The 18,938-nt window shown below is 42.2% G+C and overlaps 1 protein-coding gene across 1 annotated transcript in view; it reads right to left on the bottom strand.

Moving 5' to 3' along the window:
* Positions 1–18,938, bottom strand: part of LOC124607011 (sialin-like) — a 140,638-nt gene that overhangs the window by 101,157 nt on the left and 20,543 nt on the right. The window contains exon 2 of the mRNA XM_047139165.1: positions 10,674–10,897. Within this exon, the coding sequence (XP_046995121.1) occupies positions 10,674–10,897 (224 nt within the window). The remainder of the gene's footprint in view (positions 1–10,673; positions 10,898–18,938) is intronic.

Here is an 18,938-nt window from a genome sequence, read left to right as displayed (position 1 = left end):
CGCCACTGGCTTAGTCGAGCACTTACAAATGTAAAATTTACGTTTGTATAAATTTCACCTAAAAATTTTGTAAGTTTAAACAGCATAAATTAAACAATTACATTGTTATATTGACCAGGCCTCCTGACTGCGAAACTATTGTGCTTGTAAGGGTTAAGTTTGGATCGAATTGTTAACGCAATTAGTTTTAGTGTAACGTTTCGAAAAAATCGTTTTTCTTTCGTTACCCTCACCGGCACGTTTAAGTTAATGGTGTTAACGAAATAACCGCCCATACTGGTGGCGTAATAGCCCAATCAATAGAGACGAAAGAGGGTCGAATATCGGGAGCAATTCGTCCACTCGGAAATTTGTCTACAGTGGTAGGAGTGAGTGCCACGAACAACAATCCTGAGCGTTGAGGTGTGGTGTGGGGTTGGAGGTGCATTTGAAGGCCAGCTTTGTAAGTTTTTCTTGAATAACTCGAAAACCGTGGCTTGCAGCGAAAAGGTATCCCAGTACAAACTTTAATTACATAACATTTTCTAGAAAAAAGTCCTGCTTATTTTTTCTGTAGGGCTAATAGTTTGCGCTTAGCGAGCGAGAGAATACGAGAATCTCGCATGTGCTTTTTGAAAACCAGATCTACCATTGCGGATTGTATAAAACGACATCGGCAGGGGCAGCTGAATCAGCCTGTATAAGGGGTCTACTGCTGCATTCAACAGTTAAGAAGCAACGGCTGAATTCAGATGTGGCCGTATTTTTCTTGAAGACAGCTGAGAGAGGAACGCTGCAAGTCAGCCAAAACAACTGCTTTTGTTTCATTTGTCTTATATTTTACAGAACATCGCGACCTTCTGTCACATACAATTATATTAAATTTTTTGGGTGGTACTCTCCTATAGCGCCACTATCTTACTTCATCAGTTCGTCAGTGACAGCAACTCATTCGCAAAGAGGCAGATTTTTAGTATCGAGACCAAAAATTTACAAGGACACCTCTAAGGTAGTGATTAAAAAAAGCTATGAGAGATAAATGACGCACGTGTTACACAGTCGACCAATCGTGAATTGGGTGAATGATGAAAATAACGACGTGGAGCAAAAGTCTGCAGCTTCATCACATTACGCAGCAAGTATTTGCAACAGGTCTGGTATTCTGAAGAAACTCGCTGTGAATCGTGTTCTTTCATCACCTAAGACTAGTTCTTTTACGGCTTTGTAAAGGGTGATTTTGTTTGCGTAATGTGACTACCGTAAATAGTGCAGTTGTGGTATGTTATACATACGCCAGACCACCGTCAGACCATTGAAGACCTGTGTACAGAGCATAAGCGCCACATACCCTTACAACAGCCAATCATGTCTGAGACGGCGGAGCGTCGCCTTGATAACGACAAAGAGATTCTGGTGTGAACTTGCAGTTACTGGGATAGTACGACTGAGAAATATGTTGAGATTAAATCCATGTTGAGCTTAAACTATCAACTTATGAAAAGAGACGTAGGTTTTGACGAACTTTCAGCATGCTGGAGTAATTGCGGGGCGGAAACTTATGTTAATCAATAAAACTGAAAAACAGGCAAAGTTGTAAATTTCACTTTTATGTAATTGATGACTGATTTTAGGTCATGAACCACTTTCAAATAATACAGATAATCAAATTGGTACTTCCCAAAATATAAGAACAATATCAAGATAAGAAACAAATACGTATTAAAAAGTGCAAATGAATGCATAACTGTATGATTTATGCTCTGAAAATATTTATTTGCACTTTGTTATAGGTACGTGTTTGATACCTTGACATGATTCTTATATTTTCGGTAACAATTTTGACTATTCCATTCTGGATAACCTGAAAATGGGTTCACACCCGTAACTAGTCTAGTAAAAAAAGTGAAATTTGGAACTTTGGCCGTTTTTCCATTGTACTGACGTACGTTTTTGTTTAAATTCTGCCTCGTATACTGCTGTGTCCCTAGTCAGACAACCGAAGGACAAAGCTGCTGCTACTTGCTTTGCTTCAGGTCGACGTAGCACCGGCCAGCCGCACAGTGGCCTGTCGTTTCATTTGTACCTTGAAAATTACGGAGTGTTCATCCATTGTCATATCGACGGTTGTCTACTTCTACATCTACATCCACATCTACATCTACATCCACACTACACCTACATCCACATAGGTACTCTGCAAGCCACCATACGGTGCTTGGCGGAGGTAGCCTGTACCACTACCCGTCATTTCCTTTCCTTTTCCATTCACAAACAGGGAGAGGGAAAAACGACTGTCTATGTGTCTCCATATGAGTCCTAATTTATCGTATCTTATCTTCGTGGTCCTTACGCGCAATACATGTTGGCGGCAGAAGAATCCTTCGGCAGTCAGTTTCAAATCCCGGTTTTCTAAATTTTCTCAATAGTGTTTCTCTAAAAGAACGTCGCCTTTGCTCCAGGGATTCCCATTTGAATTCCCGAAGCATCTCCGTAACACTTACGTGTTGTTCGAATCTACCGGTAACAAATCTAGCAGCCCCCCTCTGAACTGCTTCGATGTCTTCTTTCAATCCGACCTGGTACAGATCCCGAACACTCGAGCAGTACTCAGAATAGGATGCGCCAGCGTCCTATATGCGGTCTCCTTTAGAGGTGAACCACTCTTTCCTAAAATTCTCCCGATTAACCGAAGTCGACCATTCGTCTTCTCTACCACGGATCTCACATGCTCGTTCCACTTCATATCGCTTGGCAAACTTATGCCCAGATATTTAAACGACTTGACTACGTCAAGCACGACACTAGTAATAATGTATTTCTAAGTTGTCTTACATCTTCCTGCAGTCACTCAACGTCGACACCTTACCATACACTACGGATCATCAACAAACAACCGCAGATTTCTGCTCACCCTATCAGCCAAATCTGTTTATGTATACAGAGAACAGCGGTCCTATAACACTTCCATGGGGCACTCCTGACGATACACTTGTCTGAGGAACAATCGCCGTCGCGGTCAACATACTAGGTTCCATTATTTAAAAAGTCTTCGAGCAATTCAAACCTTCGTTAATTGCCTGCAGTGGGGCACCGTATCAAATGCTTTCCGGAAATCTAAAAATATCGAATCTACTCGTTGCCCTTCATCCATAGTTGTCAGCACATCATTTGAGAAAAGGGCGCGCTGAATTTCGAGCGAGCGACACTTTATAGAACCATCTGATTCGTGCGCGTAAGCTTATCAGTCTCAAGAAAGCTTATTATATTCGAACTGAGAGTATGCTTAAGGATTCTGCAGCAAACAGAAGTTAGGGATATCGGTCCGCAATTTTGTGGGTCCGTTCTTTTACCTTTCTTATACACTTTTTTCCAGTCGCTTGGGACTTTTCGCAGGGGGAGAGATTCACGATAAATGCAAGCTAGGTCAGGGTCCAATGCCGTAGAGTACTCTTTGTATAATCGAACTGGGATTCCATCCGGACCCGGTGATTTATTTACTTTCAAATCTTTCAGTTGTTTCTATACGCCAGGTATGTCCGATGTTCAAGTGACGGTATGCTTGTACGATTCTCCTGTGTGAACGATTTCTTGAACGTGAAATTTAAAACTTCAGCTTTCGTTTTCTATCTTCAACTGCCACACCAGACTAGTCAACAAGGGACTGATAGGGAGCCTTATACCCACTTAGCGTCTAGGATGTGGTCTGTCGACGTCCCTAAGGTATTTGAACAACCAGAACTTTGTGCACGGACTGACAGCTGACAAAAAAAGAAAAAAGTGATTGTATTCGCGCAAAGAGACGAAAAGAACCGAAATCTTGACTATACGAGCGTCAATTGGGAATCAACCATAACTCTCAAGTTTCTGGGGCTATGCTTTTGGAGGGATTTAAGGTGGAAATTAAACGTAAAGAGGAGCCCTCTTTGAAAACGTCAAAAGATTGATTTTTTTGGCTTAAAATGTTCTCTAAGATGTCCACTTCATTGTAGTGTTCATCCCAAGTGCGCCAGAAACTCCATTATCGAGCTATAAGGCGATTTGACAAGAAGTGTCTCCAAAAAACCAAAACCATTCACAGCGAGAAAAAAAATCGCGGCCAGTGTGGCACCCAGTCACTTCAACGACGGCCTAACAGGCATTCTGGAAATTATGAAAGTGTTCGAATTGAAACTTCCTGGCCGTTCTGCAAGGTTCGCAGGAGAGCTTCTGTAAAGTTTGGAAGATAGGAGACGAGATACTGGCAGAAGCAAAGCTGTGAGTACCGGGCATGAGTCGTGCTTCGGTAGCTCAGATGGTAGAGCACTTGCCCGCGAAAGGCAAAGGTCCCGAGTTCGAGTCTCGGTCGGCCACACAGTTCTAATCTGCCAGGAAGTTTATATCAGCGCACACTCCGCTGCAGAGTGAAAATCTCATTCTGTTCGAATTGAGATCGAACCAGCCTGTTACAACCTCTGCACAAAAGTGGAAGAAAAGCATATCGAGCGAGCAGTGCAGCGGATGACAGAATCTGTCAAACGGCCCGCAGGACTACCATGGCTACGAAGATGACGGAGGAGGACCACCTTTGGGATCTGGTAGAACTGTTGTATGGTCCAGCGATCGCTGACTCGAGGTCTGTTTACCTTAACTAGGAAAAACGTAACTCAAAACTTAAAACGCATTTTTCTCGTATTTTTAAAATTGGCGGGAAACATTACTTTAGAATGGTACATACGATTTTGATCGGAATTTGATGCCGGGATTCTAAATTGAGTTCTCTATCAGCATACGCAGCCGAAGTCTGTTTTTCGGTGCACATTTTTGGCTCGATTGTTTGGGCGAAGGACGTGCCTTTTTTGTTTTCAAGGCTTCATCATTTTGTTAGAACTTTATATTTTTCTGTTATCCTATACATGACAGAACACGTATTGAAAATGAATTATACAGAATTATTTTGCTACAGGACCAGTATAAGGGCTTCGGGAATTCCCACCGATGACTAGTGTTCCGGCAGGAAGGGGTCTTTTCATCTAGTGCAGTGGATGCAGGGAGCGTCCGACGCGGACACAGAAATAATTTGTTAAAGGCAAAAATGTAAGAAATAAAAATATCAAAACAATTAAAATCGCTCAAAAGACGAAAGGCCGCTGGACCTGATGGGATACCAGTTCGATTTTACACAGAGTACTAGAAGGAACTTGCCCCCCTTCTTGCAGCGGTGTACCGTAGGTCTACAGAAGAGCGTAGCGTTCCAAAAGATTGGAAAAGGGCACAGGTCATCCCCGTTTTCAAGAAGGAACGTCGAACAGATGTGCAGAACTATAGACCTATATCTCTAACGTCGATCAGTTATAGAATTTTGGAACACATATTATGTCCGAGTATAATGACTTTTCTGGAGACTAGAACTCTACTCTGTAGGAATCAGCATGGGTTTCGGAAAAGACGATCGTGTGAAACCCAGCTCGCACTACTCGTCCACGAGACTCAGAGGGCCATAGACACGGGTTCACAGGTAGATGCCGTTTTTCTTGACTTCCGCAAGGCGTTCGATACAGTTCCCCACAGTCGTTTAATGAACAAAGTAAGAGCATGTGGACTATCAGACCAATTGTGTGATTGGATTGAAGAGTTCCTAGATAACAGAACGCAGCATGTCATTCTCAATGGAGAGAAGTCTTCCGAAGTAAGAGTGATTTCAGGTGTGCCGCAGGGGAGTGTCGTAGGACCGTTGCTATTCACAATATACATAAATGACCTTGTGGATAACATCGGAAGTTCACTGAGGCTTTTTGCGGATGATGCTGTAGTATATCGACAGGTTGTAACAATGGAAAATTGTACTGAAATACAGGAGGATCTGCAACGAATTGACGCATGGTGCAGAGAATGGCAATCGAATCTCAATGTAGACAAGTGTAAAGAGCTGCAATTACATAGAAAGAAAGATCCTTTATCATTTAGCTACAATATAGCAGGTCAGCAACTGGAAGCAGTTAATTCCATAAATTATCTGGGACTAGGCATTAGGAGTGATTTAAAATGGAATGATCATATAAAGTTGATCGTCGGTAGAGCAGATGCCAGACAGATTCATTGGAAGAATCCTAAGGAAATGCAATCCGAAAACGAAGGAAGTAGGTTACAGTAAACTTGTTCGCCCACTGCTTGGATATTGCTCACCAGTGTGGGATCCGTACCAGATAGGGTTGATAGAAGAGATAGAGAAGACCCAACGGAGAGCAGCGCGCTTCGTTACAGGATCATTTAGTAATCGCGAAAGCGTTACGGAGATGATAGATAAACTCCAGTAGAAGACTCTGCAGGAGAGACGCGCAGTAGCTCGGAACGGGCTTTTGTTGAAGTTTCTAGAACATACCTTCACTGAGGAGTCAAGCAGTATATTGCTCCCTCCTACGTATATCTCGCGAAGAGACCATGAGGATAAAATCAGAGAGATTAGAGCCCACAAAGAGGCATACCGACAATCTTTCTTTCTACGCACAATACGAGACTGGAATAGAAGGGAGAACGGATAGAGGTACTCAAAGTACCCTCCGCCACGCACCGTCAGGTGGCTTGCGGAGTATGGATGTAGATGTAGATATCATCATATGTAGCATATGATCACGAGAAACGCCTACTTTTCATGCGTTCAAAGGGGATGTCATTCACAATTTTATTGTTCGGCAAGTTCTAAAACATTACTCGTGTGCAAGGACCTTTTACGAGTTGGATTAACGATAGAGATTTAGCTGTGCGACTCATCTAAGAACGTTTAGTGAACGCAAGACCCCTCACAGAAATTCTTAACAAACACTCTCATGGACGACATTTCAAGAGAGAGATGGCGCACGTGGTGCGCTTTAGAGAATTGGCAACTCGCTGTTCACTGCTGGCACCAAAGACCTTGTAAAAACCTTCGGTTGGACGCCATTATAGTGGTTGTAGTCTGATGTGTTGTGTAGTATTGTTGTTTATGAAGACCCTGATTCAACGTTGTATATTTGTTGGAGCGTACATACAGTATTCATTACTCGTAATTCTACTGTCTGTACGTTCCAATCAAAAGAAGTACAATGGTGAAGAGTTGTGCAGCGATTAATTGTACAAATAAATTCGAGAAAGGAACGAATATTACATTTCACAGGTATGTGAATATTTTAAGTTGTTTTGTATGTCAGTGCACTTGCTTAACAAATGTTTTTGTAACACGGTATTAGCATAATGTCTGTGCATCTATTTGCAGGTTTCCTTTCTCAAAACCACAGCTGTTACAAAAATGGTTACACGCTGTCAGGAGGCAAGATTTCCGACCGACAGAATACCATTTTGTATGTTCTGATTATTTTGAAGAAAGTTGGCTGATCGGTAGTGTTTTCGTGGTCTAGGTTAGGTTGAAACTTGATAATTTGGTCTTGAGTTGCCAAAGCACTATGCCATATATAACGCAGTTCTCGTCATAAAATCTAAAGCAAGGTAGAGTCAGAAAATATCTATTAATATAGTGGGAAAATCTTCGAGTATTTTGATGCATTTTGCGTACATCTATCGTAAATGAACTACGAAAAATGCTAGGGGTCCAGTACATAACTTTTAGCTACGGCAGATTCCATGTAGTACGTAAGATAAATTCATAAACAGTGACTAGTTGCTGTTTGTTCATAAATTAAAAAGTGTATTGTAGTAACGTATTTAAATGAGGCATTATGTTTGCGACCTAACTCAAGGGAAGGCATTTTATAACCAAAAGCGATGCATAAACATTCGAACTCCGCGCGTCAGTTTACCACTCTAATGGCCGCCGGCCAGCTATTCAATTTGTCCGCTCTTCACAGTCGACCACTCGTGCGGTTGTGGGGGCCTGGCTGGCACATGGCATCTCACTGCTGTCCAGGAGGAGTCTCGTTACGTTTCCGCTGCAGCGGCGCTGTTGACACATCGCTAGTCGCCGGTCGCACACGCGTCTTGCTTCTCGCCGAGAATCTTTACCCTGCAGGACTTCACGTCGCTGGTGGATTACTTGCAGTGTGTGAAGCACAAACTATATTCTCTGCATCGTCAGACGACAGTGATAGTACTTCGTTCGCGCCAAAAATATGAGGAGGAACAAAAAGAGGCATGGTTGCACGCTTTGAATGCAGACGACCCACACTGCATATATTTTCACTTCTAACAACAGCTCAAAAATTACCCACATCATTTTTCATACTGTTACGAATATGGAGCTGTTGAAGCCTCGTGGCCACTTGGACATTTTGCCTGCTGGCCTCTGTTCAAAATGGTTCAAATGGCTCTGAGCACTATGGGACTTAACATCTATGGTGATCAGTCCCCTAGAACTTAGAACTACTTAAGCCTAACTAACCTAAGGACATCACACAACACCCATTCTTCGCATAGTGACCGAGACAAAAAGAACTAGAGGTATCCGGGAAATACCACACTCTTGAATAAAAAATAAAAATTTAAAAGTTAACCCTAATCTCAGTAACTTGAGCGATGTTTTGTGATTTTATTTCACCAGTATCTTTTCCAGGAGGAAGAGTACTTACACAAGGACAGTGGGCTTTAGTATCACATTTTTCGACTACAACTTTTGTCTCTTGGCTAATTCGGTTTGTTTGTCATCTTTTGTGTCACTGTTGCACTGGAGCTGTTTTAAGACACTCTTACTTTTGTTATGCTGGTAGGTGCAGCGATCCTGTTGTCTAGACTATCAAGTTTCGAATTAAGGCTGCTGATATTTTAAAAATAATGGAAATCCGATATATCGATATTGAAAAGGTATCATTATCGTCCCTCGACATATCGAGTAAAAATACTGAACTACCGATACATCGACGGAAAAAATATCGACGTAGCGACCTATAAAAATATTGGCTGCAGATGAAAAATATACTGCTGGTCTTAGAGCTGTATATTTAAGTATTGATGTATTATTAGATATTCTGTACATCAGGACGCTAGCGGCATGATTATCCCCATTACAGCAAGAATTTAAAGGAAAATGATGCACGTTCACACTTGGCGATAATCACTTTGCTAACAACGGTAACTGCATGTGAGAGGCACAATAACAGGTGCCCGGTGGGTCCGCCGTTCCAGTCTTTAAACCAACTGGTATGCTAGTTCTTCACATCGGAAATCTTGTTATTCCATTCACACCGCCACCCCACGATGCAACTAGACTTCCTCTTTTGTGCGACCTTTACTTGCTTCACACAGTCAAAGAGAAAGACTGGACGTGATGTAAGTTCAAAAAGTAGCAAGACTCCTTCATACAGTAGTAGTAAAACTATGTTCTGTTACAATTTCAAAAGAACAATTTCAGATATTTGCCGAAAATTGCGAAAGAAATTTAACATAAAATAAAAATATCGTCACTCGATACTGCCATTCGAGACATATGTCTATGTATTGAAGCAGGACAACGATATTTCCGATACTTTAACGCGAAATATTAATACATCGATATTTTATCGACAGCCCTCGTTCAAATATACCGAATGTCCATAAAAATGTCCCAGTTTTAATCATAAACTATAAGTTTTTAGTTCAGACTATTTACAACAAATCATACATAAAGTTGAAGGTTTCTTACAAATGTTAAATATGTGTGCCTTTAGTTACACGGCACACATCCAACTTTAAAATGCAGTACTTCCCACACCCTGGTTAACAAGTCCGGAGTAATGGAACCAATAACCTTTTCAGTTCTGTATCTCACTCTAATAAATCATTAAGCAGTTCCAAAGAAAAAAGTCGTATGGCTGAGGTTAGGTGAACGTCGAGGTATTGTCGTACTGACCATTGCGACCAATCCAACGATCACGGGCTTCGACATTCAACCACTCTCATACATGTCAGTATGAAGGGACTCCATCTTCCTGCCAAATAAAGGTTTTGGGTTCGCCTTCTAATTGAGGAGAAAGCCATTCTTGCAACATATCCAGATAAGTCACCCCTGTTACGATAGCTTCAGCGAAAAAGAAAATTTAAAAAAAGTTCGTACACTTAATGTCGGCCACATCACCGGAAACGTTTAATTTTTGGAAATCCCTTTGATATTGTACAAGTTGTTGACGACGCTCTGACGCTGTAACTGTTATGGATGACTGTGAGCTTTTCCTTAAAACCTTTCACACTGTCGTGTTTGCAAACTGAAGCTCAAGACTTGCGTTCCGAGCAGACTTCTTAGGATTACGAAGGTAAGACGCTCTGACAAAATCAACATCCTCCTCATGCACTTTTGGTCGTCCTGTCCTTTTCCCTTTACACACACAACTTGACGTTTCGAACTGACTAAATCATCGGTGGTTGTTATGGGCACATAGGAGGACCACTATTAGACTATAAACGAAAGGGACGTTGAACTGAAATTTCAGATCACTGCAAGCAAAAAAAACAACAAAACAGTACCCGTGCATGTGCTTGTATAAACCTGTTGTAGTTACTGTTTAACTGTGACACTGAACCAACACTTTGCAGTGGTTACCGTTGATACTGTTAGAATCTATAACTGGGAGATTCTTTACTGGGTAGCCTGTATTTCAATATAGGTTTAGCTGAAAACGCGAAAAGTTAGTGTAAACAGGGTAATGACTTAGAAACAGTTTGTACTACTGTCAACTGTTGGTCCTCGAGTACCAGCGCCTAGAGTCATGCTCTATAAGGTATTGGAACCCCGTTGCTGTTAGTGACATGTCACTCACCTTGCGTCCAATATCTACTGCTTCTATTGGTCCTCCGGGGCAGGCGTCAGGATCAGTTACGATGGAGGAATTGTTAATACTGTCGCCTTCGCTGTAGAGGCTCGCGACAGCCGTATTGTTCACCATGTCGACTATGGCCACCGAGATGTTGACGCGTATCGCGTAACTGACGGCCAGGCCCAGGAAATTTAGCATCAAGACTGTGTGGCGGGTCTTCCAGAAACCTGTGAACATAAGCACGCATCGAACTTGAACAGCGAAATTCCGGCCGACACAGGCACAGTTCATCAGACATACGGATAAACTGGTAATAACTTTGCACGTACAAGAGAATTGACAACATCTGTGACTGGTAAGAACTCTGCGCATACACGAGAGTTGATTGTGCCTGTGGCTGACTCTGGATGTACCGTGGTAACGGGCCTGGAACCAATATCCATTGTGAAGAGCGTTTATGTAGTGTAGCAGACACTATTTCTTCAGTTGTCACCTGACTGGTTTGACGTAGGTCACAATGACTTCCTCCATAATTATTTGGATGTTCTGTAATCTCTGTCCTCTCCTGCAGTTTGTGCCCTCTACGGTTACCTACACTACCACGTTCGTTATTCCTTAATGTCTTAACACACGCTCTGCCACCCTGCCACTTCTTCTAGTTGGTGTTTTCCTCATACCTAATCTTTGCATCACCGGTTGTGCAGAAGACTACTTTTTATCAGTCCACATAATTTTCGGCTTATACTCACCGTTTCTTTTCTTTTGCGGTTTTCCCTTAATCCATACATCATTTCGAGACAATTTTTCTCCAGACGTACATTCTCATAAATTTCTTTCTAAAATTGAGTTTGATGCTAGCAAATTTCTTTTAGCAAAGAATGCTCTCTTTGCCTGTATTAGTCTATTTCTTGTAAGGGGTTGGGCAGAAATGTGGAAATGCCGCTAGAAATGTGTGGTTGAACGTAAATCTTAATTGGAAAATTTATATTTTGGATCTCCTTAAGCGACTAGGTTCAGCAACTTTTGCAATCTGAATAATTGCCAATTTTAAGGATGTAGAAATTAGTGAGCTAACATACTTTGCGTACTTCCACTCTCTGATGTGATACGGAATAATATTCTGGGGCAGCTCAACAGTTAGGCGAAAGGTATTCACTGCTCAAAAGAAAGTAATTAGAATAATGTGTGGGTTCATAGTCGCACATCTTGTAGGCATCTGTTTAAAAGGATAGGAATTCTTACAACTGCTTCACAATACATTTACTCAGTAATGAATTTTTTTCTCAACAACATGGAACAGTTTAAAATCAACAGCGACATTCATGATTACAATAACAGAAAAAAGAAAGACCTACACTATCCTTTACTTAACCTATCTGTGGCACAGAAAGGGGTAAAATATGCTGCTATAAAACTTTTTGATAAATTACCAGATGAAATAAAATGTCTGACAGACAGCAGTGATAGTTTCAAAAATAAACTGAAATCATACCTCCTTGACAACTCTTTGTATACCATAAATGAATTCTTGAATATGAGTGAATAAATCTGGAGATATAATATATGCATTTTGTGTAAGTTAAGGGAATGGGATAGATAAGACAAATATTTAAGTATAACACTAGTGTGGTGTGCATACTGTAAGACCTTCAGTACACACCCCATCAGATTATTTGACTTGTCGCTCTAACGAAGTAGGCGAGTGTCAGCAATATGTCTCGTGGTCTTATCGTGGCGTGTTTATCTTCTGCCGTTAGGTCAGACGATAGAAATGCCACTTGCACGCTTAGAGTAGCAGATGGACGGTGACCAACTTTAAACAGAACTTGATTAAATTTTCACACACATTTATTAAAATAATAACAACATAAAATTACTTAACTTGATTCTGGATCCTGTTTACAATTGACAATCTGAAGTCCCTTTGGTCTTGGTACGTTAATCTTATTCTCACATATCTCTGATACTTGACAAAGTGTCTATACATTTCTCTTCATGGCTATGTACAGGAATATGATAATGTTGTTAGGTGCAGACTGAAACTTGACTATAGACTGGTACAGACTAATGTAGACGAATGCAGACTGGTACGGACTAGTGCAGACTGACTAATCGGAGGTCTGTACACTCGTTATAATACCAGGTATCACTGTGCGAGTGTGATCCGCGAGGAGAAAAGGTTCTACGTTAGCAGCAATCTCATTGGCTGCGTTACATATTAATATGCAGATCGGCGGAAGCAGAACTTGGTCCGTCTCTAAGACAGCGCCATCTCGTAGTGCGGAGACGGACGAGCGCTGCGCCTGCGCTGTTGTGCTTAGCGGGGCGCGCTCTAGTGGGAAAGTTGTGTATGCGCTGACTACGCGAAATTATGTACACAACAACTAGAACGTAAAAAAAAGAAAAAGAGAAAAAAAACTTGTTTCCTGTGCGCTTTTCTTGTGCATTTGACACGTCCCACATCATAATGGTTTTTCCGTGCTTGATCAATGGAACACGTAAATAACTAACTAATTATCTAAATGCAGATGCTAGCGAAACCCACACGATGCGCTGTTGTATTTCGCCACAAACAGCACCTGCGCAATGTCCTCACTACGAAGAAAGTGTAAGACATAGTGAGAACAGTGCTCTGTGTAGTTGTGAGAGCGTTATGTCAGGACCTAAGTGAATTCGAAAGTGGGCAAATGGGTGCTTCCGTAGTCGAGGTAGCCGAATGAACGGTGTTTCAATAGGCGTTGTATCGAAGGTTTATATCGCGTACAGGGAAAGCGGAGAAACGTCATCGGCTAAGTCACAACGGGGACGAAAGCGTGCATTGAGTGATCGTGGTAAACGGAGTTTGAGCAGGATTGAGTCGAAATATGAAAGCTATAATGTCGCACTCGCGAACCCTATCAGCACCAAAACCACACAAAGGGTGCCCTATGAGCAGGGAATTTCAGGGCGAGCTGGAATTCCAAAGCCATTCCATCAGTGATGCAAATGCCCGTAACAGGAAAATCTGGACTGTGGAGCAATGGAAGAAAGTCATTTGGTCGGATGAGTCTCGTTTCACATGTTTCCAACTTCTCGCCAACTTTATGTCGCAAGACTGAAGCGTGGGGAGGGGGGGGGGGGGTTCGGTGATGATTTCGGAAGCCTTATCGTGGTATTCCATGAGCCCCGTGTTTATTCTGCAAGATTGCTTTGCTGTCAAAGGTTATTTGATCATTTTGAGTGATCGAGTCCATCCCACGGTACAATATTTGTTCCCCAAGACGGCAGGGTTCCTGTGCGCACATCTCGCATCATCCAGTGTCAGTCCGTGAGAACGAGGATGATTGTCGCACCTCCTCTGCCCTCCACAGTCGCCACAGCTCGATGTTGTTGACACTTTGTGGTCTACTTCGGAAAGAAGGGTGCGTGCACGTCCATCATCGTCAAGTGAACTTCCCACTTTTTTGCAGGAAGGATGATATAAGATATTTTTTGCCCGAAATTGTGGTTTTGAATTTTTTGGCAGATGGGATATTGGTGTGACGCCACTGTGATTATCTTTTTGTATCGGACGTGTAATGAGGCACCCACGTCTCCTCTTCCGTCACAATAGAGCTCAGAAAATCCTCGCCTTTCAGTTCAAGTCGCTCAAGAAACTAGCGGCCGCTGTTGACCTGATTGTTCCTGTGCTGCTTTGTCAACTGTTTTGAGACTCATCTTGCCCACAGTTAAGGTAGCCCAGCGTTTCTGGGAGTGTCTCGTGTAAGACAGTTCTGGAGAGTTCTGGAAACATTGTAGAAATTTCATCCTGTGTCAATCGTTGGGCTTCACGAACAGTTTCCTCGACTTTTTTCACCAACTCATCGGTCAGAATGGAAGGTCTTCGTCAACATTTGTCCTGCTACCACTAAACTTCCAACATCACTTAAACACACGCGTTCTAGTTATAAAACCTTCACCGTAAATCGTTTTGATTCGCAAAAATATTTCGGGAGATGTTACTTCTTTCGCGCCGGCCTGTGTGGTCGAGCGGTTCGAGGCGCTTCAGTCCGGAACCGCGCGACTGCTACGTCGCAGGTTCGAATCCTGCCTCGGACATGAATGTGTGTGATTCCCTTAGGTTAGTTAGGTTTAATTAGTTCTAAGTCTAGGGAACTGATGACCTCAGATGTTAAGTCGCATAGTGCTTAGAGCCATTTGAACTTCTTTCGCGAGTAGGAAGCGGAACACAGAACGTAGCTCGCGCACTTGACGGGATTTCTTCCCGACATATTTCACGCAACTGGACACTAAAACTTGAGATGAAAAATTATTCCATTCTGTCTTAGCATGGTGGTACAGCAACCTCATTTTTGCTGTTTTTTCTTTTTTTTAAAAAAAAAAAAAAAGACAGGCGTACGTTGGACAGTCTTCTTTATTAATCCAAGAATATGCGTTTCGCTCGGATAGGGAATCATCAGGTTATTTGAAAATATAACGGGAGGGCGAAATTACAATTAATCCAGCGAGGTCCTAACCTGGACTAACATAAAAGGAAAAATAAGCTTCAAACACCGACCGAATAAAGTTAGACAGAGAGACGTAATGGTACTCACGTTAAGAATACAACAATTTTCTGCCGAAAAGCATCCTTCAAAGAAGGTACGATTCCGAATGAAAGGTACTGAAAGCAACCTATACGGAAAAAGATATTAAAGATTAATAAATAAAAGTACCGGTATCAGGCGTGAGTAGAGACTGAGGGAGAAATGAAAAATGCGTATAACCCCATGGAGGCGACGACAGATACAGTAGCTCAGAACAAGATTTCACCGCGCTAACTGTAAACACAGCCGTACACTAGAATGGCAACGGAGGCCCGTCCGTATTCACATAGTACATGCATATGAGCGAGACGAGCTCGAGCAGAATATTGGTCTAGTAGTGATTACAGGGGCCTTGCGGCGCCGCCGTCGGGTGTACAGTGTGATAAAAACAAATGTCGTGTGACTAGGGCCTCCCGTCGGGTAGACCGTTCGACGGGTGCAAGTCTTTCGATTTGATGCCACTACGGCGACTTGCGCGTCGATGGGGATGAAATGATGATGATTAGGACAACACAACGCCCAGTCCCTGAGCGGAGAAATCTCTGACCTAGCCGGGAATCGAACCCGGGCACTTGGGATTGACACTCTGTCGCACTGACCACTTTTTTTTCATTTTGTTCGGTATTGTTCGTTGCGTTTGGTCTGGGCGGACGTCACGAGCCATCCGTTCAAGGTGATCATTGATTTCTTTACTCAGTTTTTTATTACAGAGGGCGAGGAGCCCTCTGACCGAACACGCTGAGCTACCGGACCACTCAGCTAGCGGGGGCGGACTACAGTCTGATAGCGGAGAAACATTCAAATACAAACGGCCAAACTGAGAAATAAAAAAACATAATGGAGCATACGAAAATAGACACAGTATAAGACGTGCTAGATCGAGTACCATTTCCAGAGGCATAGAAAACCCATACGTTCAAAAACAGTGTAAAAGAATAATGAAGTAAAAAACATAGAGAAACAAAATGAAGATTACAAATATAAGGCTAAAAGGTAACAATCCTGAAAAGACAAAATACCATAGCATAAAAGTGACAAGCGACCAAGACCGTGGTAATAAAAAGCTAAAAACTAATATATTGTTTGAAAATGGGAAACATACAATTATAAAAGCCTTATTTTTGCCAGATTATTGGTCACTGAATTTCAGTGATACGATGTACCACAGATCTGAAGTAGCTCACCTGTTACTTACAGGGATGACACGACGAAGCGTGTATAATTGTATAGCTTGTAGAAGGCTTACGATAAATGTCAAATTTGATGACATTATTAGTGAGACAAACCTGCAAATCACAGAAGTTGAGAATACTATTGCTATACATGATTTCATGCATAAAAATAATTTCGCTGTGAAGTTTGTTAAACTCTTCGACCACAAACGTAATTTCAAATCTTTCACCGTCAAAAAATAAGTGTTGTGTCATCGGCATATCGTCTTTAACAGAGTATTTTTTTGGAAATGGCAGAGGCCCGGGTTGAATAGTCACACTCCACGTAATTCCCGAATCCATCAGTGAGAAACGCCGCAAGACAACTGCCAAGTCCAAGCCATCCGACTGCATATAAAATTTGTTGTTAAAAGTGAAGCAATTGTACGAAGTCAAGAGCCAAATAGGAGCTATAAGCTCCACAGTTTCATCAGATCACAGACGTCAGTTCAAAATGGTTCAAATGGCTCTAAGCACTATGGGACTTAACATCTGAGGTCATCAGTCCCCTAGACTTAGAACTACTTAAACCTAACTAACCTAAGGACATCACACACATCCATGCCCGAGGTAGGATTCGAACGGGCGACCGTAGCAGCAGCGCGGTTAAAGACTTAAGCGCCTAGAACTGCTCGGCCACAGAGATCGGCCAGACGTCAGTGCTTCAAGATGTTATCCTGAGTAACTGAAATAGTCTCTTCTAGTGAACGACAGTAAAGTGCAGCCTGGAGATAAATATTTATCATGTAAGAGTCGTACAAGTTCCGTTCTATTAGAAACACCAAAATTTTCGCGAAATGTGAACTCTTTGCCAATCACTTGAAGCAAATATTTAGAGACCGGCTAACGTGGTTTCTCAATCATATTAATAACAGAACGCATAGAGAAAGCAATCTTGTGAGCCCTAATTTGTGCGTGCATGTTAGGGGCCTTATGGTTCATCACTCTAAAATTGGGTAAAAGGTGGGGGGGGGGGGGGGAGGGGAGGGTGATGATATACGTGTACGCCTCTAAGGAAGCCTTAAGCTCTTTGGTACAGGTCTCGACAGGATTGTAATCAGTCTACTGACTGGTTTGATGCGGCCCGCCACGAATTCCTTTCCTGTGCTAACCTCTTCATCTCAGAGTAGCACTTGCAACCTACGTCCTCAATTATTTGCTTGACGTATTCCAATCTCTATCTTCCTCTACAGTTTTTGCCCTCTACAGCTCCCTCTAGTACCATGGAAGTCATTCCCCCATGTCTTAGCAGATGTCCTATCATCCTGTCCCTTCTCCTTATCAGTGTTTTCCACATATTCCTTTCCTCTCCGTTTCTGCGTAGAAACTCCTCATTCCTTACCTTACCAGTCCACCCAATTTTCACCATTCGTCTATAGCACCACATCTCAAATGCTTCGATTCTCTTCTGTTCCGGTTTCCCCACAGTCCATGTTTCACTACCATACAATGCTGTACTCCAGACGTACATCCTCAGAAATTTCTTCCTCAAATTAAGGCCGGTATTTGATATTAGTAGACTTCTCTTGGCCAGAAATGCCTTTTTTGCCATAGCGAGTCTGCTTTTGATGTCCTCCTTGCTCCGTCCGTCATTGGTTATTTTACTGCCTAGGTAGCAGAATTCCTTAACTTCATTGACTTCGTGACCATCAATCCTGATGTTAAGTTTCTCGCTGTTCTCATTTCTACTACTTCTCATTACCTTCGTCTTTCTCCGATTTACTCTCAAACCATACTGTGTACTCATTAGACTGTTCATTCCATTCAGCAGATCATTTAATTCTTCTTCACTTTCACTCAAGATAGCAATGTCATCAGCGAATCGTATCATTGCTATCCTTTCACCTTGTATTTTAATTCCACTCCTGAACCTTTCTTTTATTTCCATCATTGCTTCCTCGATGTACAGATTGAAGAGTAGGAGCGAAAGGCTACAGCCTTGTCTTACACCCTCCTTAATACGAGCACTTCGTTCTTGATCGTCCACTCTTATTATTCACTCTTGGTTGTTGTACATATTGTATATGACCCGTCTCTCCCTATAGCTTACCCCTACTTTTTTCAGAATCTCGAACAGCTCGCACCATTGTATATTGTCGAACGCTTTTTCCAGGTCGACAAATCCTATGAAGGTGTGTTGATTTTTCTTTAGCCTTGCTTCCATTATTAGCCGTAACGTCAGAATTGCCTCTCTCGTCCCTTTACTTTTCCTAAAGCCAAACTGATCGTCACCTAGCGCATTCTCAATTTTCTTTTCCATTCTTCTGTATATTATTCTTGTAAGCAGCTTCGATGCATGAGCTGTTAAGCTGATTGTGCGATAATTCCCGCACTTGTCAGCTCTTGCCGTCTTCGGAATGGTGTGGATGATGCTTTTCCGAAAGTCAGATGGTATATCGCCTGACTCATATATTCTGCACACCAACGTGAATAGTCGTTTTGTTGCCACTTCCCCCAATGATTTTAGAAATTCTGATGGAATGTTATCTATC

Source organism: Schistocerca americana, chromosome 3 (assembly GCF_021461395.2).
Source record: "Schistocerca americana isolate TAMUIC-IGC-003095 chromosome 3, iqSchAmer2.1, whole genome shotgun sequence".
NCBI lineage: Eukaryota > Metazoa > Arthropoda > Insecta > Orthoptera > Acrididae > Schistocerca > Schistocerca americana.
This window is presented reverse-complemented; position numbering and strand designations above follow the sequence as displayed.